At 46.3% G+C, this 27,282-nt stretch overlaps 1 protein-coding gene across 3 annotated transcripts in view; it reads left to right on the forward strand.

Annotated features, from left to right (window-relative positions):
• The window catches only part of WDFY4 (WDFY family member 4), a 279,441-nt gene that overhangs the window by 112,900 nt on the left and 139,259 nt on the right, over nucleotides 1–27,282 (forward strand). For all 3 annotated transcript variants that reach the window (XM_047702650.1, XM_047702652.1, XM_047702651.1), the window contains exons 25-36: nucleotides 4,701–4,774; nucleotides 7,016–7,177; nucleotides 7,784–7,875; nucleotides 9,575–9,674; nucleotides 12,030–12,235; nucleotides 13,081–13,250; nucleotides 15,446–15,571; nucleotides 18,677–18,841; nucleotides 21,477–21,680; nucleotides 22,301–22,415; nucleotides 23,672–23,829; nucleotides 26,777–27,015. In XM_047702650.1, the coding sequence (XP_047558606.1) occupies nucleotides 4,701–4,774; nucleotides 7,016–7,177; nucleotides 7,784–7,875; nucleotides 9,575–9,674; nucleotides 12,030–12,235; nucleotides 13,081–13,250; nucleotides 15,446–15,571; nucleotides 18,677–18,841; nucleotides 21,477–21,680; nucleotides 22,301–22,415; nucleotides 23,672–23,829; nucleotides 26,777–27,015 (1,811 nt within the window). The remainder of the gene's footprint in view (nucleotides 1–4,700; nucleotides 4,775–7,015; nucleotides 7,178–7,783; nucleotides 7,876–9,574; nucleotides 9,675–12,029; nucleotides 12,236–13,080; nucleotides 13,251–15,445; nucleotides 15,572–18,676; nucleotides 18,842–21,476; nucleotides 21,681–22,300; nucleotides 22,416–23,671; nucleotides 23,830–26,776; nucleotides 27,016–27,282) is intronic.

Genomic DNA, 27,282 nt, shown 5'->3' on the forward strand with positions numbered 1-27,282 from the left:
AAGAATTCAAGGTTCCCTCCATTACATCATACCCTTTCTTAATCTCATAGGCTCCCAGCAAGCCCAATGCTTTAGCCACGCTCTTCGACTCTCCCATCATTACTCCTTCAATGACCCTCACCAATAATGCTTGTTAATGATAAGAACATCACACTTAAAAACATTTGTTATGGACTTTTATGAGATTTGTTCTGAATCAGAATAATATCTGTCTTATAGCAAGTTTGTGGTTTCTTCTCTGTTCCTCTATTGTCAAAGTCTTAGATTTTCCCCCTATATTGTTGTTTTGAATAAATGTTATTTTGTTGTTTTGTGCATATATTTCCCCCGCTTTAAAAACTGTTTCCTTTGAACAAATGATCAAAGTTAAATTGTTAGGATAAAGGCTTTCTAGATAATTTTTAGATTATTACTAAGTCTTGCTAAATTCCTGATACCCAAGGATGCTAACTAAAGAATGACAAGTTAGAATTTTATTTTAAGCCTATTACTTTGGTGGCAGGAGTCCAAGGCAAGGGAGAGTGGGTCATGAGATTGCTACAGAAATCTAGGTGGAAGATTTTGAAACCTGAATTTTAGCAAAGACGGTGGGATAGAGAAGATTAATGAAGTTCATTCAGACGAGAAGTGATTAAGAACTGAGTGAAAGGAACTCACTGTATAACACTGTGTATTACAGAGCACTGTTGGGGGCTGCTGCTGAAAGATAGACTTAGAGGAAAATGTATTGTCATCAGTGTATATGTATTAGAAAATAGAACAGGGGCGCCTGGGTGGCTCAGTGGGTTAAAGCCTCTGCCTTCAGCTCAGGTCATGATCCCAGGGTCCTGGGATCGAGCCCTGTGTTGGGCTCTCTGCTCGGCAGGAAGCCTGCTTCCCTTCCTCTTTCTGCCTGCCTCTCTGCCTACCTGTGATCTCTGTCTGTCAAATGAATAAATAAAATCTTAAAAAAAAAAGAAAATAGAACATTTAAAATTAATGAACAGAATTTTAGATGAAGTTAGAATAAATAAACAGAAATGGAAACACAAAAACCCCCAACAAGAAAACAAACAAAACAAAATTCAGAGAAAGAAAGAAAGAAGGAAAAAAAGATGAGAACATTACTTAAGTAGAAAAGAAACAAACATAGAAAGGATCACCAAGGCCCATAACTAGTTCTCATAATGCAGACAGAGCTGTTGAGATTGGCTGAGGGAGGAAAAAAACAAACAGGTGGCACAGCTAAATAATGTTAGGAAGGAAAGGGAAGCATAGCCACAGAGGAATGAGCGATTAGAAAGGCAACAAGAAAATAGGACCAACAATTAGGTGCCAATAAATGGGAACACTTAGCTCATTTGAACGATCTCCAAGAAAATTTGTTTCCAAAATTCACTCAGGAAGAAGTAAAAACCCAAATGGTCCCATAACCATCAAATAACAGAATCACAGGTTTAAAATCTTACGAACAAACAATGTCCATAAGGCAAGTCCAGGCCCAGGCTGTCTGTAGGGAAGTTCTGCCAGTCAAGAAATGAGCCATTCCAGCCTTATCAACTCCTCCAGGAAACTAGAAAGAGAGCACTCCCAGCTTATTTTGTGAGCCAATCTTGATTGCAGAACCAAAAAAGGACAGGATGGGAAATGAAAACATACAGGCCAATCTTACTCATAAATATAGCTGCAAAAATCCTAAATAAAATATTAGCTAATCGAACCAGGTCCTGGATCTGGGTCTGAAGATGGATGAGAAGGTTATGCAGGAAGCCAGCCAGGTATGGAATATAGGCTCCCAGAGCATAAGAGGAAAGGAGATAGGCATAAATGACTTCACCACTCTGATAAATAAGAAGTAGCAGGCCTTGGCCGCACCCCTGTACCTTCCAGAATGCTGTGGCTGAGTTCAGCAGCTTGGCTCTGAAGCATGTCCACCAGCAGCCTGGCCTAGAAATTACCCATAACCACAGCTTTCTCCTGGAATTACCATGGGTACCACCCTACCCCTCCCTGAATAAACTTTTAGGTAAGCTGGTGCTTTTAATGCTGGAGTTAAGCAAACAAGCCACCCATAAAGACCAGAAGCTAAAAAAACAGGGTAAAACAAAATGAAATGAAATAAAATTAAAGGATTAGGAGGACAAAATTTCAAAAACAAGAGAACTTTTCCAAATGTCTGCCTCTATCAAGTGAAGCAAGGGCAAGGATGTGTAAGTTGTAGGTTTTGCAATTTGTAGGATTGTATAAAATTTGGAAGTCACTTGGAGGTCAACTGAAGGTCACTCACAGGCCTAGAAAAATATAAGTATTGGGGTCAGAAGTGAGGTGAAGGGAGGAGGATGGAGTTGAGACATTTAGTGGACTGTTGAAGAAGAAAAAAAGAGAAGAAAATAGAAAGGAGAAAGTTTCAAGACTTAAGGGTCCTGAGTCTGGTTGTAGGCTGAGGAGGAGGAAGCAGCAGAAAAGTATGGTTAAAAATGCCAGTGGGAGAATCACTATTGATGGGACAGGTTCTTCAAGGAGAGAAAAAGTTTAGAGATAAAAGAGTGGGTTACAAAAGAAAGGGTGGGTTCCAAGCTTGATGATTGGGACAGACAATTGAGAGGGAGGAGGGAGACAGGAAACTGAGAATCAGGGAGAGACAGGAAGTTGGGAAGCAAGGGAGGGCCAGGAGGTTGAGAAGCAAGGAGAGACAAGAAGGTGAGAAGCAGAGGAGAGACAGGAAGTGAGAAGCAGGGGTAGGGGGGCAGGAGGTCGAGGCTTCAGGTTCCTTAAAGAAGAGATAGACCAGCCCATTCTGAGTGAGGTGGTTCCAGGGGTGGGGAGAGGGTAAAATCTGAGGCATTATCCATTAGATATTTAAAGAAATCTGATCCAGACATCTCGATGCAGTTCTCAGTACAGAGGTTATGTGACACAGGACAATAACCAGAAGATTCAATTATCCATGTTTTCCATATTCCAGATACTTGGTATTATGTAATTTCTAAAGAGCTAGGCAGCCTCCAATGTGGTGTGGCAGCTATTGTTCTAATGCTCTGGAAAGGAAACAGTAATACAATTCTGTGGGAAAGGTAAAGGGCTCAGGGCCACACAAGATTGGTTAGTCCGATCTCACTGTCTCAGATCTCCCGGTACCGAGTCAGACAAAGCATTTGCTCTATGACTGACTTCATGAATAAACATTCCAAGTGTGCAGGCTCTCAGACTCCTACAGACTTGCATGTTGGGGTACCATGAGTGCCTACCCCCATCCCTACTGGGGCCTCATCAGCCCACACCAGCTCTCCCAAATGGCCGCTGCCCTCCTCTGTTTGTGCCAGGCAGTGGCTGAGCACACAGGAGCTGGGAATCTGTTAGTGTGCTTCTGGCTTAAGAGCAAACCACTTATTTTACTTTGATTTACTTTATATTCACTCTTTTAAAAAATTTTGTGGGTCCTTATTAAGTGCCCTTTGTGTGGCATGTGTGGGGACTAGAGAGGGGTGGTCCCTGCCTTCACAGACCTCCTCAGAAACTTGGGTCCTTTGAGGTTCTTTTGCTCTCACTCTCACGTAAGAGGATGGAGCCCCGGTCACCTGCTTGATTCAAGTGAGGTCGATTATTAACCCTGCGGTTCTTCCTCTAGAGGAGATAGATGTCTAGGGAGAGCGCAGAGAGGTGGCAAGAGGGTGGGCTTGATGGCCAGACAGACCAGACTTTGAAGCCAGGCTCTGCGAGTTAGAAACTGTGGGGCGCCCAGCAAGTTTCTGAGTCTCTCTGAGCCTCACTCTTTATAGCTACTACATGCGGACAATGATAGCGTTTTAGGACTTCGCAGGGCACTTCTGGCCTCCAAGAAACGGTCTCTTTTATAAGTGTGAGCTCTTTGAGCTGCCCTGTGAGTGCACGCTTACAATCCCACGTCAGAACCTTCTCCATTCTTGGCCCTAGGAAGTGTCTATTTCTATTTGGAAATAAGAAAGAGTAGTGCTGCCTCAAGGGGAGCAGACAGGAGACACAAAGGCATGCCATCCACTCTGCCCCGGCCAGACGGTCAGCAGCTGCATTTTGTTCACTGTAAATGGAAACAACCTGAGCGAGAAAGTTCACTCTAGGAATCTGAGTGCATTCCCTTTGGTGTGCAGCTCGCAGTGGGTCGTGAGGGTTTCATGGAGGTGGGAGCTGAAGAAGGTGATACGTGTACCACTTGGGTGGGTGGTCACAAACCATTCTGGTAGCATCTGGTAGCATCTGTCTGGAAGCATCAAACCAGACAGGCAAGACTCAGCTTCTGATTCCAGTCCTAGCACTTGCTGGTGGTGAGAGGGACCTGTCCCTCAGTGGGTCTGTCTCAGCCTCTGTTTCCTCATCTCTAACTTGGGAAGACTGACACTTGCCTTCCAGGCTTCAGTGAGGGTGAGCTGTACCTGGTGAGAGTGGCTGCAGGGCTGAGGGCTAGGCACAGGGTATAGCAGGTGTCCTTTGTTCCCATTCAGACTTGCACTGAAGCACTGGGCAACAGCAGAGATAGGGACAAGAGGAACCATGTCTGAGCTTTCCCCTGGGAAAGGCAGCCTCTAAGTTGTAGGTGTTGGGAGAGCTGCACTGATTCCTGAGCTGCTAAATGGTGTTAGTGGTTTCAAGCCTAAGGAGACCAGGTGCAGGGCCGTGCATGCGTACCCTGGCCGGAGTCCCTTCCCACATGCGTCTTGGTTTCACTGTGTGCTTGTTGTCTCCAGCTCTGGACAAACACCGCGGACAGCCTGGAGCTCTCCCTCTTTTCCCACCTTGCAGAAATCCTTCGATCACCAAGGTAGGCCCGGTTTTGGCAGGGTGGGGGCTAGAACCAATGGCTTCATGCTGAGACAGGGAACTGAGGGGGCAGGACAGGCTAGGGGCTCAGCAGCCACGGCCTTCTCCCATTTCCAGAGCACTGGGTTCCTGGCGGGCAGCACGTCTGTCTCAGTCCATGTGGGCTGCTGTAACAGAATACGATAGGCAGGATGGTGTATAAACGACAGAGAATGATTTCTCTAAGTTCCAGGGACTGGAAATCTAACATCAAGGCCCTAGCAGATTTTTGTGTCTGGTGAGGGTCCCGCTTCCTGGTTAAGAGCAGTCTTCTCACTATAATGTCACCTGGTGGGAGGGGCGAGGGAGTTCCCCGGGATCTCTTTTATAAAGGCACTAATCCCATCACAAGGGCCCCACTATCATGACCTGTTTACCTCCCCAAGACCATGCCTCCAAATACTATCACATCTACAGTTTGGTTTCAACGTATGAATTTTGGGGGGATGCAGACATTCAGTCTGTGGCAGTGTCCTTCCCACTGGCTCATGGATGTAAGGCGTGGATTTGGGCCCCAGGAGGGGACTCTCCAGCTCTAACTAGCACACTCTCAGGGGCTCAACAAACAGAAACACTTCTCTGTGTCACATTTACCTCCCAACCTATTTTCCCTCTAATGGACTCTTCTGAGTCACTTTTCAGATTGTTCAGGGCTCTTTTGGTTGCAAGTGGTAGAAATACGACTCAAACCAACTTATGGAGGGAAGGAAGGGAAGAAAAAAGGAAGGGAGGAGGGAGGGCAAAAGGAAGGTTGAGAAAGGGGATTTTATTGGCTCATAGGTTGGGAGGGGGCAGATCTTCACACGTGTCTGAGTGGCGTTCACGCTGGTTCATCTGAGACCTGTCACCCGTCTTGTCCACGCTTATCTTCCGTGCTGGCATCATGTGGGCAGATGGCATGATGGCCTCCGGGCAGCTCCTCAGAGCATATCCTCGGCCCACAGAGGTAGCACAGAGGGCTTCTTTTTTCCTTCTTGGTCTCAGCAATAGGATGGGGTCTCAGTGGGCCATCTTGGGTCCCGTGGCCTGGCCGGAGCATGACTTCACCTCTGGAAAGGATGGAGAGGAGTTAGAAAATGGTAGGTCCCCAAAGAAAACCGGGGACTGGGATCAGAATAAAGGAGAAGGGAGGCAGGAAATCCACCCTCACAACCCAACTCCTTCCTTACCTGTCAGGCCGGTCACCCCCACGGCCACCTGCCTCCTCACAGAGGGCTGTTTCAGTAGTGCCTTCAATGTTTTGAATAGATTTGTGACCCTCTTTTCATTCATCCACTCACTGGGTATCTGCTGCAAACCCATTCCATTTCATACCCAGTTCTTAGTGCTGGAAGTTCCAGAACCACAGGACAGTCTTGTGGAGAAGGAATACAGACAAACAGGCTGCTCAATGCTGTGATAAGAAAGTACCAAACACAGCGGGAGCCTGCAGGAGGAGTGCACATTCTCCCTGGCAAGTGGATGCATACAGACCACACACAGAACGGGTCTGGTGCTGCCCCTGTGTGTATCGGGGATGTGGAGCCTGGCAGAGTTCATGCTATCAGTCCTGAAAAGACAGCTCAAGAAGGAGTCACCCACCCCACTTCCCCCTTCTTCATCTTTCTTTTTCCCTTTCCCACTTTCTTTCTCTACTGGTTTCTACAAGATGGACGTTTATCCCGGGAGCTGTTTTCTTTGGGGGGAGTCGAATTTACTGGAAATTGAATTTGTGATTATTCTAAGAAGGAGGGCGCAGATGCTTGAATTCTTTCTTTCTCCCCTTTGACTCCCAGTGGCATTCATCCACTTTGTGGTTTGGGGCGAGCAGGAAGAGCACACACCCAGACAGACTTGCCCAGGGCTCCGCACTGTTGGGAAGTGCTCCGCGGTCACACGCAAGTCTGCTGTCTTCCTTCTGAGTTTTCTGAGACCGGCATTAGTTTCCCCCGAGGCTTAGAACTTAAAAGTCAATAACTGGGGTTGTCTTTGAAGGCAGTTTCCGGGGGTGGAAGGGCACGGGAGGCTCATCCCTGAGCAGCTCTGGCACTTGGCAGACACATATTCAATGGGTGTCTGACAGCATTTTGATGAGTTGCCAAGAGAGCACTGGAGTCAGAGGGCCACAGAGCAGGCCCAGCCTAGGAAACCTTTTCAGCAGAAACACAGCAAATTTGGTTCATTCCAGTAAAAGCTTTTACTGCCTCTACTCCTGGGCTCACAGGGAAGGACCCCGGAATGCTGAGGTTGCTCACCAGGCCCAGCTTATACCCAAGCTCGTCTTCCTCTTCAATGAGCCGGGCCTCACCTTCTCCAAGATCCCCACCATTATTGCCATCTTGGGCTGTCAGCTGAAGGGCCACTTCAGCATCCAGGACTTGCTCAGGTACTGTGCCAGGCTTCCCAGGGGGACGGGCAGGGGTTTGGGACTATTCCACAAGGGAATATAGGCCCCAGTTCTTTCCTGACCGCACTCAACCCAGCAACATTACCCTTCAGTGTAGTGGCAGATTCCATTTCCTTAGAACCTTCTAGAAGTTCTGTTCAGGGCAGAGAGTTGAGGAAAGGGGCGGGTCTGCTAGACTCCCAGCATGGCTATGCGCTCACTGCTCCCTGGTGCTGAGACACACTTACTACACCAATGATTCGAGAATTTCCATGAGCACAGTCACCCTCATCAGCCATCGACCCAACAGGTCTGCTTTTTGCAGATTTCCCAAAGGACAGTCCCAGCTGACCTGGTATTTAGCCCTTCCCATCCTCATCACTATCTGTTCTGTTGATCTGGCAGAGCCAGAGCTAACTGCTCTGATGAATCCAGGCAGATTTTAGAGGTCTATGGAAACACTGCATTGATCACAGAATAACATGATTCCCCTCATACCCTCCCTTGAAACTGATTTGGGTGGATCTGTATACAAAACTTGTATATGTGTTGAGCAAGCATGGGTTGAGCTCACCATTCAAAGTATCCTTCTCTCTCTGCATTAAGAATCGGACTGTTTGTTGTGTACACCCTCAAGCCTTCTTCGGTGAACGAGAGGCAGATCTGTGTGGATGGGGGCCTGGACTCCTCGGTGCCTGGTGAGAAGACCTTTCTCAGATACCAGTCTGAAGGCAGAGAATGAGCCTTATGGCACCCCTTGAGAGCCACCTCTCATGGGGCCATTTTGTAGAGGGAAGGGTTGAGTCACAGGAAGGGGAAGATACCCACAACTGAGCAGTTGTTCCCAAGTACGGGCTTGTGAGGTCATAGTTTTTATGACTAGGGTTGCAATCACATCAAATTGCATATTCTTCCTTCACAACCTGGAATGGCTTCCAAGACCTCTAGGATAAAACTCGGTTCGCTATAGGCCAACAGGTGGAATCCTTCATGATCCAGTTCCTGCCTACCTTCTTGGTTGAATCTCTCCTACCCTTGCTCCCCTGATGAGCCGCAACTTCAGCGCTCTGAAGGCCCTACACATCCTAGTGTATGATGATCTGCCCTCCAGCCATGCTTTGTCTGTGCTATTTCCTTGGCAGAAATGCCCCCCCTGTTCACCCCAGTCCCTCCTTCACCCACTGGAGGCAGAAATGCCTCCCTGGTCCCATCAAGCCAGTTAAGTCACCTCCTTTGCTTATAAAACTGTTGGGCTTACTCTAATGCACACATTTGTGATTTCTTTAAGGCTCTCTCCTCCCAACCAGGCACAGAACAAGAGCTATGTCATGCTCCTTCTGCTAGAGGAGGTGTGAAGGGAATAGTCACTGACCACTTTGTCCTGGGCCCTCCAGATCTATGCTGTCCAACATGGAAGCCTCTAGCCACATGTGGCCACTTAAATTTATTTTAATTTGTAGAAGTTAAATACAATTAAAAGTTCAGTTCCTCGGTCACAGTAGTGACATTCCAAGTACTCGCTAATCACATGAGGCTAGTGGTTACTGTATCAGACAGGGGAGATATAAAACATTCTTTTTTTTTTTTTCCCAAAAGATTCTATTGGAAAGTGTTACTCGATCTAGAAAAATCTCTTTTCCTTAGGTCAAACCCGAATAGTAGGAATTACTATTCCCATTTTCTAGATGAGGAAATGGAGGTTCAGGGAGATTAAGACCTTTGGGGACAGAATCCAAGTAGAGAGAAATCAGACCCTACTTCTCCAAGCTGCCTCATCAGTCCTATTTCTGCAGCATGGTTTGTGTGCCTGAATTGGTTTGTAAAATAACTGGCTAACCAAAGGAGTGAATGAATGATGGATAATGGGACAAAAGTAAGCTTATTTAGTCGCCCCTCCTTCTTACATGGACTTCATTCTGGACTCTGCAATTCAAGCTTTGACTTTAGTGTGACATCGGCATGCTGAAGGCCTAGCTTGGAAAAGCATCGAGAAGAGGAATTGAGATAGAGTACTAAAAATCTCCACCACTCTGTTCCCAGTGCCTCCCATACTGCCCAGCATGTAGTAGGTGGTCAAGAAATGTTGCAGCCTATGATAATGGGAAAAAACCATTTTTCTACTAGAAGATAAATTTGACCTAATTTTTAGGATTTTTGGGGGGTGGTGATGGGAAGCATCAAAACCATCTTCCGCTAAAGGGAACTTTAGGAACCTTTCCTGAAATTCTTTTTAAGCATCGCATAGAACTCTAGACTCAAATGCTAAAATTTTGAGTCTCATCTATGACTAAATTCCTAAGTGAACTAAGTGTTTGGTGAATACGATTGCTTACTGTGGCAAATATTGTATCTCTTTCCATCCGTTGTCTCTCAAATATGAATTTCCTTTTTTTGTAGCTGGAAGCCAAACATCTGGAAAGACAATCTGGCTCAGAAACCAGTTGCTGGAGATGCTGTTCAGTGTAATATCTTCCTCCCAACTTCATCTGTCCTCTGAGTAAGTAGCTCCACGAGGAGCTATTTGGCCTGAGCTTGCCTCATACAGGGTGCAGTATTAAAACCTTTTCTTAATGAAAAGTTTAGCATCTCCAAGTCGTTTTTCTGCAGTGTGTTTCCTGCACCAGTCAGAAAGAAAATTATATTCTCTCCACTCAATAAAGCAGACCTTGCCCTGAGATATTCTGATGCAAATGTGCAATGGGCATGAGTAACTCAGAACAGATTTGGTATAATGACAATAAGCTCTTTTTGTCACCATTGCTATAGTGTAATTGTTATTGTTTTGGCAGTTGTGACAAGTACTGATTTTGATGTCCTGTACTTGGCAGACAATAGAATGGAGAAATGGTTAGCCTAAATAACATCTATCAAGGAAAAGGCTTGCCAAATTCTTCTGCTATTTACTGTCAGTTTTTTAGTTATTTTTCCAAGTTGGAAAAAGAAGTATCTGCCTTCAATTAACTTTCAAAACAATGTGTAACCATAAAATCCCATTAACTCTCTCCCCCGACTGCCTGCTTTATGTCTAACTCTGGAGTCATTCGTTCAACAACTATTTGTTGAGTACCTACTGCGTGCCAGACACTGTTCCTCACTCTGAGAATGTAGTGCTGAGGAAGTCACTCCAGATCCTTGCTGCCACTGAGTTGACATTTTCATGTGTATGTATTTGGGGGATGTAGGAATGGGGTAGGGAATCACCCTTCAGTAAAATAGCCTTGCAGGTAGTGCTTAAAAGGTCTGCATTCCTAGAATCTAAGCATGGTAGAACTAGAAGTTGCCCTGGAGGTGAGCTAGTCCAACTCTTTCCTTTTTCATCTTTTTGAATGAGAATGTAGTGTAGTGCTTAAGCACTGGGACTCTGATCTCTAGACCTCCTGGGTTCAAAGCCCAGCTCTGCCTTCACAGACCCTGGGGAGGTTAGTTAAACCTTCTATGCCCTCTTTTGCTCATATATCTGAGGATAAAATTAGTGCCTGCTAAAGAGGGAAGTTAATATGTGGCTAGCCCTAAGCACAGTATCTGGGATACTCTAAATATTACATAAGCTACCTGCAATGACCATCATAATCTCAACATCATTATCCTCACCATCATCATCACCACCATCACTACCATCATTATCATCATCACCACCATCATCATCACTGCCATCATTATCATTATCATTATCATCACCATCATCACCATCACCATCATTATCATTATCATTACCACTATTATCACCACTACCACCATCATCACCATCATCATCATCATTACCATCATTATCATCACCACCATCATCATCATCACCACCATCACCCTCGTTATTATTATCTTTCCCACCATCATCACCAACACCATCATTATCATCATTACCACCATCATCATCACCACCATCATCAACATCAAGAAAAATGACCATAGCTCATCAAGAGCCCTGCCAAAGTCATCCAGTTAGTCAAAAGAGGCAGGGATAGAAGAGAGGACAGTTTCTTGACTCCTGGTCTGGTGGCCACAGCCTTGCTCCCTATTCTGGCAGCTGGCACTGACAACATTGCCCAGTAAAGATTGATCCTACTCTGGTTCCCTGGAGGCAGAGAGTCCTTTGCTGAGCTGTTACCCTTGAGATTTGGTTGCCTACCTCCCTACCCTCCAGTCCCTTCTAGCAAGTTTGCATTCTCTAAACTCATCATTTTAAGATTTTTATTTTTACTTATTCATTTGACAGAGAGAGAGAGGGGGAGAGAGAGAAAGTGAGCACAAGCGGGGGGAACAGAGAGGTAGTGAGCAGCAGACTCCCTGCTGAGCTGGGAGCCTGATGTGGACTCGATCCCAGAACCCTGGGATCATGACCTGAGCCGAAGGCAGACGCTTAACCTTCTAAGCCACCCAGGTGCCCCTTAAACTCATCATTTTAAAATTCATTTTTGAATGAATTCAAAATGAATGAAATGAAAATGAAAATTCATTTTGAATGAATACACTTAAACATGTATTTTTCTTAAATTGATAAGTATGCATAAATATTGGACTATTCCATTGAGATTAATTTTGACCTGTGTATTTGAAAAGGGAGTTAACCAACCATTATGTGTTTTATGTGACTGTATTAATGTAATTAGATGAGTGGCTAGTCAGACCCGGTAAGTATGAGTACTAGTGGAGTAGGGCTTTTACAGCAACCTTGCCAGCATTTTATTTTACCATCCTTTAAAAATATAACATGTACTTCACTAAGTAATATACAGGTTAACCTTAATTTGCCTCTCCTTGGTGACAAGTGAGGCTGGACATTATTTGTATCTTCTGGACGTGATCTTTGCTCACAAACTAAGAGATAATTTACTGCATTTCTTGAACCCTGCAGGACAAAGGAAGAGACGTTTCTGAGCCTGGGGCCTGACTGGTTCCTGCTCCTCCTGCAGAGCCACGTGCATCCCAGCACCACTGTGCTGGGGTTGAAACTGTTGCTGCACTTTTTGGCAAGCCCCGTCCTCCGCGGGCGATTTAAAGATGGCCTGTGTGCGGGATCCTGGGTGGAGCGTAGCTCGGAGGGTGTGGACATTGTGATAGGTAAGTGTGTGGCCTTCTCCAGGAGGTGGGACACCACATCATCCTGGCCTGCGAGTGAGGACTTGCCAGGCTCCTTCCTGCTTGGGGCCTTCACAGCTCTTGCAGTAGGATCACCTTGACCCCTGACTCCCATAAGCCCCAGTCGCCTCCTACTTCCTGGTCAGGATCCTCTTTTGTCCTCACTGCTTTCCAGATGCTGGGGGCTTCCTTCCATTTCTCAAAAGTTCCTTAGCCCTTTTCCTCTTCCTGAGATGTTTCCCCCAGCCCACAACACCGGGAAGGCTCTCCTGGCTGGTGGGGGTCCATCTTCCGGTCTCAGTTCAAATGTCGCTTCCTCCAGGAGAGGAGGGTTCCACCTGAGTTAGGGCACTTCTGTTATACTCTCTTTGTCCCTATTGCTTTTTTTTTTTTTTTTTTTTTAATGGTTCTTGTCACAATTCACAAGCGTCTATTTGTTTGGGTATTTAATTCCTTAATGTCCCCCCCTCTCGCTGCATTCTAAGTACTTGGTGAGGGTCTGGGGTTCTGTATATTTTGTTGAAATGCTATGTCCCTATTGTTTAATATAAAGTTGCGCTACTGCCTCAAAGGTAGTAGGCACCAAATAAATATCTGTTTTGGAATAAACGAATGAAGGAATGAATAGGAATAGGAATGTCAGGAATAGGAAAAGGAACTCTTTTGAATACTTTCTTATGCCCATGTATGTATGACATATATTTCTATCTGGCATTTCAGAGGGATGGGTAGATGGCAGGGAATTCCTTAGCCCAATCCCCACCTTGACCAGAAGCAATAGCAGTTGTTCTCAATTAGATTTTGTGCCCCTTCCACCTGATCAACAGATAACCTGAAGAGCCAGGCCCCCACACCTGACCAGAGCCCCAGCCTGCTTCCTGGGTTCCGCGTCCTGAAGGACTTTCTGGGCCACCATGTGCATATTCTGGAAGTCTACCTCATTGTGTCCACCTTCTTCCTGCAGACGCCACTTACAGAGCTGACGGATGGGCCCAAAGTAGGTTCTTGGAGTGCCCCTGGGATGGAGTGACCCACCTGCTTTTATGATCCCATGTGACCAAGGCACTTCCCTAAGATTCTCTACCCCTGCCTCCATCCACGTCCTCCAGGTCGTGTTGCATTTGACCCACTTCCTTGCCTCACACTGCTACCCCCTAGGCTAGTTCTTCAGATGCCCTGAGCTCCTGGGCCTCTGCCTCCCATCCTTCCTGCCAGCAGGTCTGGGTTTTAAGCCTTTCTCCTTCTGGGCATGGCTAGAGAAGTCACATGATGATGGGGGTGACATGGGGAGGCGAATGCTGCCACCACAGAATTAGAGCCTCGGGTTATGCCTTCTGAAAAAGCATGTCTCTTTACCTTAGCCACACCCCTCAATTCCCCTGCATTTTAGTGTCAGCCCTATATGCTCTCAAGTCTTCTGCCCCAAAGCTGCCCTGTGCTCAGATGACTTACCTCACAGTGGGAGTAGAGGATCCTGGAGGGGCATTGCCTTGACACCCCACCTTCTACCACCTATTTATGCCATGACCCTCTTCATCACCTTCTCTCTATTGTCGCTGGCAAAGGCTGATGGATTCCTTCCACCCCTTTCCTGAGTGACCTCACTTGGGTTGACCCTTTCTCCTGTATTTTCAGCACCTCACTTTCTATGGACTCTTTCCTCATAGACCATAAATACGTGAACTGTGTCTCCACCTAAATGCAGAAGCTGCCCCTTTGACACCCACTCTTGACTAACTGCTGTCTTACTTATCCTTCTCCTGTCCTTCTTTAGCCAAATTTCTCCAGAGAGGAGCCTACACTCACTAGGTATAGCTTCTCACCAAACAGCCCCTCACTCATTCATTTGCACCACATCCAAGGCTTCATGAGCTCCCCTGACAGATGGGGTTCTGACTCCACAGCCGGCATCAAGACCCTCTGTGACTGGGGGCCTCACTTGTCTCTCTAACACACTTTGTTCGCTTGCCCACCCTTTGTGCTGTGAACCTCCTTAGTCATCTCTCCAATAAGACCAGCTGCTGTGTGCTTGCCTCCACTGTGCCTTTAACGAGCTCTTACTCCCATGTCACCTGCCTGGTGAGGGGGTGGATGGACTCAGCACTCAGCTCAGATTTCACCTCCTGCTTCGATCCCTAGGCAAGGGGACTCATTCGCTCCCATGTGCCTTAGCACCTTCCCCTTAATGGCACTGGTACAGTTATGTGATTTCCTCTGTCTTTAGCCACTGAGCTCCTGATGTGCAGACACTACTTCTTTTTTTTTTTTTTTTTAGTTTATGCAAACATAAATTTATTGTCTAAAGAAGGATCTCATACTATGCATTTGTACAGACCCTACTTCTTACTCACCTTCCTGGGTGCCTGACAAATAGCAGATTCAGAAAATTGTTTCTCAGTCTCAACTGAGTTGAGTTAAACTGCCCTGAATTGAAAGTGGGGGAGGGGCTTGGCTCTGTAACTGAAGGCTAGAAAATCCACCTCTCTTGATATCCTTATATTTGACCTATCTAAATCTTGATATATGCTAATAGTATTAGAGATCACACTTCAAAATAAAATTCTTAATATGCTGTGCTAAGTTCACCAAAACCGTGTATTTCTGTTTCTTCAGGAATGTATCATAGGGAACAAACATCTCCTCAATGTCAGGACCCGTGATAGATGTTTTACATATTTTATTTTGCTTGATATTTATAACCATCCCATGGGGAAGAGAATGTAATTTTCATTTTACAGAGGAGGGAAGTGAGTTGCCAAGAGGCTTCATAGCTTGCATAAGCCCAGCTTTAAAGAGGCAAAGTCAGATTGCCCTGCTGGCCAAGTCCCGTGTTCCCTCTGCTACACTCGGCACCTTCCCCAAAGCCTTTGAACTCCTCATATGTCCTCTGTAGTCTCACTTACAAAAATTCATGACACTAGATTGGGATAGCAAACCAAATGGAAGAGCTGAAGTCAAGGTGAATCACTGGTGGGTCTTCAGCATCTTCTCGAAGCCGTGTACTTCCCTTATGCACCACCGAGTGGGCTGACGTTCTCCACACGGACCACCCACCTAGGTTGTCTGCACAGCTACTGTGCTGTTTGCCTTTCCCTACTCAGGCCCTCTGGGAAACACGGTGTGCTGGCTGGAAAGCCGGTCCCCTTGGTGTGTCTCCATTCGTCTCTCTATAGCCCCTGTCCCCTCTTTCAGGATAGCCTGGATGCCATGCTCCAATGGCTCCTGCAGAAGCACCACAATGAAGAAGTCCTCCGGGCTGGGCTGTGCACTGAAGGTGTCCTGCTGCTCCTGGAAATGCTGAAAGCCACCATGAGCCAGGTGAGACCCATCTCCCCCACATCTCATGAGGAGGTTCTGATGGGAAGACAAATCTGAAAGAGTCACCTTGACTTTTTCCAGCAGTTTCCCTTGCTGATAATTAACAAGTGTTATTCAGAATGCTTGGTAGAAGAGGCTAGGTGGGTTCCCCAGTCTAAATGTCCTCAGTAGAGTTTACACACTCTTGCCAGAGAACATCTATTTTCCATTTGTTTACATATTTGAGTTTCTTCACTGGGAGATTTAATGCCTTCAGTCAGGGGAACATTTCTGAGCAACTGCTTAGGTCAGGAGCTTCAGGGGACTGGTAGGAGGTGGAAAGGGGCCTCTTTCCTCAAGAAGCTCGTCTCCGCCGTGACAAGTGGGCCTCACACATGGGTAAGCTGTGAGGTAGAAACCTGTTAGAGAAGACAGATGCCACCAACCACATACGTGACATGGAGAGCCGTTAACTCAGGACTTCAGGTCCTCGAGAGGCAGGTGGAGAGGTTATTTTTGACATGGAGGCAAGTGTGAGGGGTGAAATCCCCCTGTGAATAGGAGTAACTGTGAGCCAGATCAACAAGAATTTGCATGGGAGGCTGAAAACTTCTGACTTCATTCTGTAGACCCCAATGGTGACTGGAGGCTTGATTCTGTGTGGGGAAACCTTATCGCTTCTATAAGACAATGCATGTTTACCTTTACAACTTTAACCAAAGAGGAAGATAGAAAGTAAAAATCACTTGAAACACACCCATGCAGAGATAACCGCTGTGAACCTCAGGGGAATGTTCTTCCAGACACCTAGGATTATACCGTAGCCTTACAGAGGGTTGGGCCACATAGACCCCTCCTGCCTTTTTCTCTCAACATGTTGTTGGAAATTATCTATATTTGTACATGGAAATTTATGTTGTTTTTCAGAATGTTCACTGTTATAAAAACTCTGTAAAGAACTTTCTTGAGCAGATATCCTTTCTCTGTAGTTTGATATTCTCCTTAGTGTGAATTCTGGAGTTTGGATAGTGGGTCAGTCAGTGACCTTCATGTGTTTTCTTTTGGACGCACTTCTCAGGAAGGTTGCATTAGACATTATACATACATGTCCCTACATCTAATGTACGTCCCACCATCCTGTATGGGAGTCCCCAGCACAGTCCTCACAGCCCCAGCTATGGGGTCTTCGCTTTTGACCCAGTTTAAGAGTCACATCTGTAATTCCCCAGATAACCATTTTATGTTTGACGTTGTAATGTAAATGCTTGGTCTTATTATAATTATAATTATTATTTTTTTACTCCTCTCAGCAGACTATATGTTTTCTTTGTTTTACCTGCTTTCATGTTATTCAATTTTTTTTGCCTTTTCAAAATAACCTTAACTGGTTAGAAAGGTAGCAAACTCTTTATGCTGCAAACTGGAAATACGTATTTTTTCAGGCACCCGACTCCAAAATTAATTGAACATTAGGTCTGTAATGGAACCATGAGTAAGCTTTCCAAAGAAGGAAAGTATACAGTTCACATGCTCTGACTAGGACATAACAAAATGAAGTGGATAACAATAATAAAAAACAAAAAGTCTAGCCACATTAACAAAATATGAGTCAAGAGATCTTTAAAACTGCAATCACATTAATTCTAGAAAGCAACAGCAACAAAGAAATGAAGATGTCAAATATCAGAATCTTAGAACTAGACAGGAAAAAAATCGGGAGATATATCTGAAGTTGGTTGTTTAAATCAACCCACAAGTCATCAGCTCCTTACGTAGTCAGAGGTTGTGGGGTAAAGAGAGCATGAGTTACACATAACAGAAGAGAAGGAAGAAATAATCATATAGAAAATTAAATGAATTAAAAAAGACCATTTGTAGCATGGAGGACAAGGGGAGATGGAGAGGAGAAGGGAGTTGAGGGCAATTGGAAGGGGAGGTGAACCATGAGAGACTATGGACTCTGAAAAACGATCTGAGAATTTTGAAGGGGTGGGGGGTGGGAGGTTGGGGGCACCAGGTGGTGGGTATTGTAGAGGGCACGGATTGCATGGAGCACTGGGTGTGGAGCAAAAATAATGAATACTGTTATGCTGAAAAAAATTAAAAAATTAAAAAAAAATGAAAGGCAAAAATAATGAATACTGTTATGCTGAAAAAATAAAAAAAATTAAAAAAAAAAGACCATTTGTGCAAACTGAATAAAATATTACCTAAACAAGATCAAAGAGACATTTAAGAGCCTAAATAAGGCAATAATGAAAAAAAAAATGGAGCCCAAGAGTTTCATAAGAGCAACTTAAATAATATAAGAATTATGGATTTAACATCTTCTTGAATAAAAAGAAAGAAGAGGTTTTTTTTATCAGTAAAGCTAGCATAATACTGATAACAAAACCTGACAAACATAAAACAAAAAGAAAACTGCAGCCCACTATCATTTATAAATATGCACTCAAAATCATAAGTAAAATATTTACAAACAGAATAAGGAAATGCCCTGAGAGATTAACAGAGTGACTCAGTGAGCTCTTTGCAAAAATGCAAAAGATCTATTGGTGCAATTCATCATAGGTAAGTGGCTAAAAGAAAAAAAATCACCTAATTACATGTTAAAAGAGTATATCATAAAAATTAAATACATTCTTGTTTTTAAAAGGAGAAAAAATTGTGATCTGTACTTTCTTAGCATAATCTCTCTCTCTCTCTCTCTCTCTCTCTCTCTCACACACACACACACACACACACACACACACACACACACACACACATTACAGCCAGATTGCCTGGGTTCAATTCCTGGCTTTGTTGCTTATCTGTCGGGTAACCTTTGGCAAGCTACCCGACCTCTCTGTGCCTCTGTCTTCCCATCTGTAAAATAGGTGTAAATGTAGAGAGTGGTCGTGAGGGGAGAAGAAGAATGTGTGTGAAACCCCGTAACAATGCCTGCACATATTAACCCCTCCCCCAACTGGTGACCAGTATCCTGGGCTAACCCACAGACTTAGGTGTCTACAATTTAGGTGTCCTGCTGACTATCTCAGAAAGCCTTTGATTTCAGATTCTCTGGCTCCCCTGCTGTCACCAGCCACATTCCCATGCTCGGCCTCTCATGAAGTATGCCTTCAGCCCCCAGGAGGCTCTGGAGATGACGCCTGGGAACGGACGTTCCCTGCCAGTGTGCTGCATTTCCTTGGCTGTGTGCACAGCACCTACCCCCAGGATCCCGCCTGGCGAGCCCCGGAGTTCCTCCAGACGTTGGCTGCAGTCACCTTCCCTCTGGGGACCCACAAGGTAGGACATGTCACTGCCCTGCCCAGTGAGAGCAGGGGTGAGCGTTACCATGCTTCAAGACCAAAGGGTAACAGTCCTCCCTAACCCCACCCCAAATTAAAATGCATTTTAAGGCAACTTGGCTGAAACATTAAGTAAACAACTTGGGTAATTTTCCTTTTCTTGGCTGAGATGCAGCTTGAGTTCTCTTTCAGCTCTGAGATTCAGTAATTTTTTGAGTGGTCAGGAATCTCAGTAATGAGAAATTTGATGGCGGACCAAGTCCAGTTCTGTATGGAATATTCACGCTGCTAATATGAACCAACAAATTCCATCCCAGGAAACCAGTGGCCCACACCCCTGACAGGGGACACGGAATAGGAAGTGTCCCATCTTTGGGGATCACGCCTCTCATCCTGTTTGCAGGCCCTGATTCGGGACTCTTTGCAGTCAGAGGGTTTGCTGAGGCCCAGCTTAGAGCCAAACAAGCCAAGGTTGGGAGGGCAGAGGGCCAACTGGGTCCTGAGGACGTGATGTGAGTGTGGGCCACAGGAAGGGAGGCCCAGCGGGCCAAGCAGGCTTGGTGGGGTGGGAGCATGTGGCCAGTGAGAAGAACAGGTGAGGACAGTGGAAAGGGCAGGTGAAGGAGAGGAAGGGCAGACATCCCCTCATCACCCCTACCACAGTGCAGTAGGAAGCTGAGACCCCAACAGGGAGGGTGAACCTGGGACACGTGTCTGCAAATCCATAACCACGGCTAAAGGAACATGTTGGAAGGCACGCAGTGCTATGTGGAAGGTTCAGAAGCCGTGCTGTGCACAGTGTGGGCATGTGGTATTTGTTCCGTAATTTTCAGCTCAACAACCAAATGGATATAACCAATGTCTTCATTCAGCTCCTCTTTTCTAGAAGTGTGTTCATGGTGATAGCTCCCGTCTGCTGAACACCTGGAGGGTCCTGAGCCTGGTGCTTTACCTGACCCTAGCAGCACCCTAGGCAGGTGGTTTCTGAAAGGGGGACGGTGAGATCCAGAGAGGCCAAGTCCGAGCAATTTCTGCTGCATGTCTTGGGGCCATAAGACCCATCTCACAAAATGTTTGAGAGAAGGAAATAGGCCAGAGTTTATGTGATGCATGAGTGACAGAGCCAAGATTGAAACCTCACTCTATCACCCCAAGGCCCAGTTCCTTTCCATCAGTCAGTTTAAAATAAAATTAAATGGCCAAATAAAATTCAAGTAATTGGTTTTCATGAAAAAACTAAACATAAAGACTAGAAGATTTGCAAAAAGATAAAATGGTTTGTTGGGTTAGTATGAACTAAAGGAACATACTGGAAAAGTAGGCGTTAAAAAAAAAAAAGATGCAGTAAAGAGCAAAGGAAATCACTGTGGGCTGCACTGGAGGGGTGGTGGGTGGGACAGAGTCCAGGCGTCCCTGGGCCAGTCAGGGAGGAAGGACAGTCCTACAGGCTGTCCCTCATCATCCCCCACACTAGGGCCTCTGGAGGGGACCAGGACCATGAAGTCTGTGGTCTGACATCCTTAGTCCAGAGCCCCACCTTAACTCCTACACCTGCAGGCCCGGCTTGCCATCTGCTGAGCCGGGGTTCCAGCCGGCTGCCTGCCCGCAGCCCACACTCTGACCCAGGGCTCTTCCTCCTCACACTCCATGGTTCCTGCTGGGGGCAGGCCTGGCCCAAAGTCACCTCCTCAGTGACTGCAGAGGAGCCAGACCCTGTCTTGAGACTCCTGGCTCCGGTTTCAAAACGCTTATCCCCACACTTCCTAGCCTTGTCCCAGCTCCAAGTCAGCTTCAAAAGGCCTTTGTTGCAAAGAAAATGCGACAAGCCCTCTTGATGCAGAAGGCTGGTGGCCAAAAGCCTTCGATTTGCTGTAAATATATATGGCATCTTTCCAGTCAAGTCCACACGGAGCTAATTAATGCAGTCACCACCTCCCTAGGTGCCATTAAATTCATTTTATGGCTTAATTAAGAACGGCTGCATTAATTTTATGAATGAGCAAAGGGAGGTGCTGACAGATGAATGTGCATGGAAAGTTCATGGGCCGGGAGTCAGGAGCCCCTGGCCGCGTGTCCTTGGGTGTGTCATTTGGTCTCCCAGCATCCCCATGTCCTCCTGGATGTATCTGGGCTGACAACCCCTGCCTCACGGATCTCATATTTTTATAAACATAAAAATGAGAAAGTGAAGGCCAAGGTGCTTCTGGGACTTGGATGCTAGGCCTTGAGGAAGTCCGCCTTGTCTCAGCAGGCGGTCCTGTCTGTCAATGTCAACAGGCCCTGGCAGGCAGTAAAGGTGAGGGCTCCCCCAGGAGGTGAGGACAGGCTGTCTTGCACACAGCCCATGAGGCCAGGCATCACCTTATGCACTGCTCGTCACTGACCACTGCAGGCCTCTCTTGCTCTGTGCTCAGCCTCTTTCCATGGCTCCTGCCTACCTCATGTTCGGAGACCACATTGGGCCCCCCGATGAGCAGTGAGACTCTGGGCAAGTGGCCTTCTTCCTCAGAGCCTCGATTGCCTTCCATGTTAGTGGGTTTGATAAGAATTCCACCTGTGCACGTCTCAGAGGTGGACACGAGAGTGCCCTGAGGCAGGTGGGCCACTCATGTTGGCGTTCTCTCGTCTTGGAGGAGCCCATGACTCAGCCTGTCCAGAATGCTAGCAGCCCCGGGGTGGAAGCCGAAGGTGACGACATTGCAGAGGGTCCACAGGCTCCTGCCAAGTCACATCCCACACGGAAGCAGCTGAGGGAGTTCGTGCAGCGACTGCTGAGGGACTCCTTGCTGGCGGCCTCCAACCCCAAGCAGTGGCTGCTTCTGGAAGTGCTCCTGGAGGTGAGCTGGAAAGGGTGTTTTGGGGTCGTGTGTTGTGGGAGAAGGCCTGGGAGGACATGGGCACCACAAGGCTGGGGGATTCCCAGGGAGACCTGGGAGCTGTTCTCTCTGGAGAGCTCACCTCGGCCTGCAGATGTCAGCCAGCTGGGGGGTTGAGAACGTCTCCTGGGACTGCCATGATATGGCAGGAATGGCAGACCCTTGCATAGCAGGGAGCTCACCAAGCAGCATTTGGATAGATGGGCAAGGGCAGAGCTTAGCCAGGTCCTAAAGAAGCAGAGCCTACAGCAGGGATTTTATGGAAATTATCTGGGGGCTGTACTCTCAGAGGAAGCAGGAAAGAGTGGCAGAGGGGGACAGGGGAAAGCAAGCTAAGAAATGGTCCCCTGTGGGTCCTCCACAGCATGCCTCCTCCACCCAGGAAGTGGGCTTCACCTCTCTGATGAGGGGATTTCATCAGCCGAGGGCAATGCCCTGGGGAAGGGGCAGTTGTGAGCTGCGGGCCGCCCACACTCCCGGCAGCTGTGGTATTAGCATATGGGGCACACAGGAAGGCTTGATGGCATGAGGTTGATGTGATGGCTGTGTGGCCACTCTCTTAGTCCCCAATGTGTTTCCAGGCTTCTCCACACAATGCCACCAGCCAACAGAAGCGAGACTTCCAGTCTGAGGTCCTGCTTTCCACCATGGAAATATTTCACATGCTGAATGGGGGCAATGTGCCCATGCTCAGAGGTGAGTAGGGGTGACCTTCTCCTCCTTTATGACACAGCGCTTCTGGTAACTGAACAGGAAAACCAGTCCCTGGCTCACAGGGCTGCAGGGCCCCTTGGGAGCCACGGAAGCTACCCTCTACCTGCAAGTCAGTCCTTCCACAAATCCACAAAGAGAGCTCACCAACGCTGCCTAGAGGCTCTAAGGAAGGCATGGTGACCCTCTCCATGACACCCCTGCTATTACTGAACCACTCAGAGACAGAAAGCCTCTGAACCCAAATCCACTCTCCTCTGGTTTCAGTAAGATTGGCCTCTTCCCTTGAGGGAAGTCAAGATGGCAGCTAGAATTTACCATTCTTCTGCTCAGCATCTTGTTCTCTGCCCCCAAGACTGGGCACAGCAAGGGTTTCTTCAACAGACGACCCTGGATGAAGATGATGCCACTGCCCCTAAGAAGTTGAGATTGAAGATGTCTTCAGAATGCTTAGGTCTGGGGAGCCGTACCTCCCCCACAGAACTACACTAACATCCTCTCTGTGGTTTCTGAGCCATGGAATCCTTAGTGACATGGCTCATCTTCCAGACTCTTCCTTGCCCCACAGCGTGGCAACCCTGACTTTTGGTTTTTCTTGGAGAGCATCTGCAGGGCAGGAAGGTAGCGCAGTGAAAAGCATTAAGCTGGTGGTCCCATTTCTGCTCTGGGCTCTATCACTAGACAGCCGTGTGACTTGGAGCAGGTGCCTGAAGTTGTGAGTGAGGATGGCGACTGTGGCTAACTCAGAGGGCTCTCACAAGGATTAGCTGAGATCATCACATCCCCTCTGCACACAGTGCCTGCCATGGTGGTGAGCGCAGACCGATCAGCTTTATAGCTTTATCCTCTGTTCCCTGTAGCCACAGGGTCTTGGGTCACCATGACAGCCTCCTCATTTACCTTAGGCCTTAAGTTCTCCTCCACCCACCTTCTAGATGCATGGTGGAAGAAATGCTGCCCCCGGTTTGCCTTCTCCCCACTTGGTTTATGTCACTGACAAAATTGTTCAAGACTAACTTAACTTTGAAAAGCATGTGTATTCACTGGGCACTTCCTGTGTATAAGACCCCATTTTCCAGCAACAGAGTATACAGAAGGTTACACTCAGGTATACAGAAGTGAGTAAGCTGTGGTTGGTTGCCATGAGGGACTTGGAGACTGTTGTGGAGAGAAGGCTATTCGGACTCGGATGATTTCTCAGACGTGGTCTATGTCCTCACCATGCCCTCCCCCACCCCCAGGCAGTAAAGAGCCTCAGCCAAATGCAGAAGCTGCTGCTGCTCCTTCACTTGCAAACATCTCCCACTTCACCCAGAAGCTGGTGGAGAAATTGTACAGTGGGATGTTCTCAGCAGACCCCAGACACATTCTTCTCTTCATCACAGACCGCATCGTGGTGGTAAGAACCTTGGGCTGGCCATGGTGGTGGTGGTGGCGGCGGAGGGGATCTCCTGCTGACCCACCAAGTGTCTGTATGACTGTTGGCTGTCCTTCCCGGAAATCGATTCTGAGAGGGGTGGGCGGAAGGAGGAGGACCTATGTAGCCCAGATAGTACCTGGTGGATATTGCATGCCCTTCAGGGCTCTTACCTCAGGCTCCTTGAGAGCCGTCTCGGGAAGTGGGAGCAGCACCCCCCCATGCTGGCAGCTGAGCTCTGTCCCCTCCTAGACTCTACACCCCCACGTCAGGTTTTTATTGTGATTATTGGTTTAATCTTTGTTATTGTTATTCCCCATCAACAAAGGGTCAAAAAGTTCCTTATTTCCAATAGGCCTATTTCATTTCATTCTTCATATGCACCTATGGGTCATATTTGGGCCTTCCTGGAGTTTTCATGAGTATTTTTTCCCAGCCCTATTATTCCTGCGTATGCTCTCCATTTCTCCCCAGATCAGTCTACATACACACCCACACAAACAAATGTGTGCCTGTAGATACACCTTCAGATGTAAGTTTGTGTGTACATGTGTGCACATTTTTTATTGTACATGTGTACATACACACACAGAATCATACAATCTCCGAATTCTGGAGGGGAACCCTTTACTTTTTCCTCATCTTCCATTCTAGAGACTTTTCCTGACAAGTGGCCATTCGCTCTTTCCTTGAACCCTCCCTGTCTGAGGAGCTCATGCTGGTGTGAGACGGTCCCAGCCAGTGGGGCACCTGTGATTGCTGGAAAGCTGAAATCTGCCTCCAGAAACTCCCACCAGTGGTTCTCGGCTCGCCTTCTGCAGCAGAACCCAGGGGAACCCCTCTCCTTCCTCTTCACACCTCTTAGAGTGGGTAGCATGAGTGTCCCCAGAATATTTCTGTCTGTGGAGTCACCTGCAGACCCCAGGACAGGGCCTTGACATAGTTCCTAGGGTGATAGTCAGAATGTATTCAGATGCTCCCTCTAGAATAGCCCCAAGATGGGAAAAATATGCCTTGTTGGCTCTGAGGGAATTAGAATCAGATTCTTGCATAGTTGTGTTGAGAAATGAAAGTAGCCACAGAACCTCCGTCTTAGTTTGGGCCATAATGACAGCACCACGGACTGGGTGATTAGCCAACAAACATTCTTTCTTACGGTTGTAGAAGCTGAGGAGTCCAAGGTCAAGATGCCCACAGATCTGGTGTCTGGGGAGGGCTCTCTTCCTGGTTTGCAGATGGCCATCTCCTTACTACGTCCTCATGTGATGGAGAGAGAGGGGACACAAGCTCTTTATTGTCTCTTCCCATAAGGCCACTCATCCCACCATGAGGGCTCCATCCTCATGACTACTTACCTCCCAGAGACCCTGTCTCCAAGTGCCATCACCGTGGGAAGCTAGGTTTTCAACATAGGTGTTTCGGGGGGGAGGGGGGACATTCAGCCCATATCAGCTCTCCAGTGGTCAAAGCAAACACTCAGAGCTAACATCAAAGAAGGGGTACCCCCTGGGGCTGATGTGCCTTCATGGGGACACCAGGCCAGACTCTGCTCTGCACATATCTGCCATCCTTCTCTCCTTCTTACTGCCTTTGACTCTCACGGATCTTAACTTCAGGTCGATAGTTGTGATCTATCTGAGCAGCAAGACAGGATGATGATTAAAAACACGAATCCCAATTTCCGGCATATTTAAATAAAACTTAAATTCATAGGCATAAACACATTCATTACCTATGCAATTCTAAAAGAGCAATCTATGACTAACTGATGATCTTCCGAATAGAGAAACATTTTGCACATAATTTTTGGCTATGGATTCTTTTAAAAAAATTGTAAATATATTTTTATTGAGCTATAATTGACCTGTAACATTGTATAAGTTTAAGTTGATACTTTATAGATTTATATTAATTTATAGATTGCAACAGGATAACCATCACGGTGTTTGTTAATACCTCTATCAAATCACATAATTATCATTTCTTTTTCATGGTGGGAACAATTAAGACCTAGTCTCTTAGCACATTCATTTATTTATTTCTGTTTACTTATTTATTTTTCTTAGTACCTTTAAAGTTTATAGGATGGTATTATTGTCTATAATCGCTATGCTGTGCATTAGATCTCCAGGACTTTTGTTGTCTATTAGATACAATGAAGCCAAATAGATGGGTGGACACACCAGTGTTAAGGCTACCAATCAGGACCATCTGCCTCCCCCTCTAAGTTTCTCATGTACAGAAATTTGTTGGCCTCCCATGTACTTTAGATGATATGGTGGCTAAGAGCATGACTCGAGTGTCTGGTGTGGGTTTGACCTTTGCTGACCACTGAACCTCTCTGACCCTCAGTCTCCTTATCCCTTAAGTGGGATAATCTTAGTGCTTACTTCATGATGTTATGATGTTTAAATGCGGCAATGCATGTAAATCAATGCAAAAATACTTAATAGGATAACTGGAATATTGTAAACACTCTAGACATAACTATTATTAATAGTTAATAATATATTAAAAAATTAGACATTGTTAATAGCATGATCTTATATTTTGAGTATCAACCACATTATCAGCATTTTAGAAATTTCTGGTTCATGTCTATTTTTATAATATGAGGGTGGTCAACTTTTAATTTCTTTTCTTTTTTTATTTTAATTTTTAATTTTAATTTTTTAAAAAAATCCTCTTCCGCCCAAGTATTTGATAAATCCAGCTGTTCGAATTTACTTTAGTGATCATTCACTTAAATAGAAGCTCAAAGGTAGAGGAAATTAGTTCTGTTTGAATTTTAGATCACATCACTTTTTGAAATACAGAACAGAACCTAAGATTGTGTCATCTTCATAGTTAACTGGGTCCGTATCTAAGACTCGCCAAGTGTTCACAAGCATATGTGTGTGTGTGTGTATGTGTTTATTTTATGACACAGGTCATCGAGAATGCCTCTTCTCAAAGGGAAGCTGTCATCAGTGCTTTATACAGCAGTTTAAATAAAGTCATTCTGTACTGCCTGTCCAAGCCCCAGCAATCCCTCTCCGAGTGCCTCAGTCTTCTCAGCATCTTGGGCTTCCTACAGGAACACTGGGACATTATCCTTGCTACCTATAACTCCAACGTCAGCTTCCTCCTGTGTCTCATGCATTGCTTTTTGCTGCTCAGTGAGAGAAGGTAAGAGCTGCCAGCTTGTTTCGTTGCTTGCTAGTGGTCCATGCAGAAAAGCAAGCTTCAGAGGGACACTTGATTGGGGTCAGTACGAATGATATATATATATTCTTTGTTTATCTGGTCGTCCAAATTATGTGCAGTGTTTGACAATACAGTAGATGGTCCTCAAATCTGTCCATGTAACGGAGCCACTAGCATCATCAGGAATAATAATTTACTCCATTTCCATAATTCTCGGGTTGTAAGATAGCTTATTGATTTCATTTTAGG

Source organism: Lutra lutra, chromosome 14 (assembly GCF_902655055.1).
Source record: "Lutra lutra chromosome 14, mLutLut1.2, whole genome shotgun sequence".
NCBI classification, from domain to species: Eukaryota; Metazoa; Chordata; class Mammalia; order Carnivora; family Mustelidae; genus Lutra; species Lutra lutra.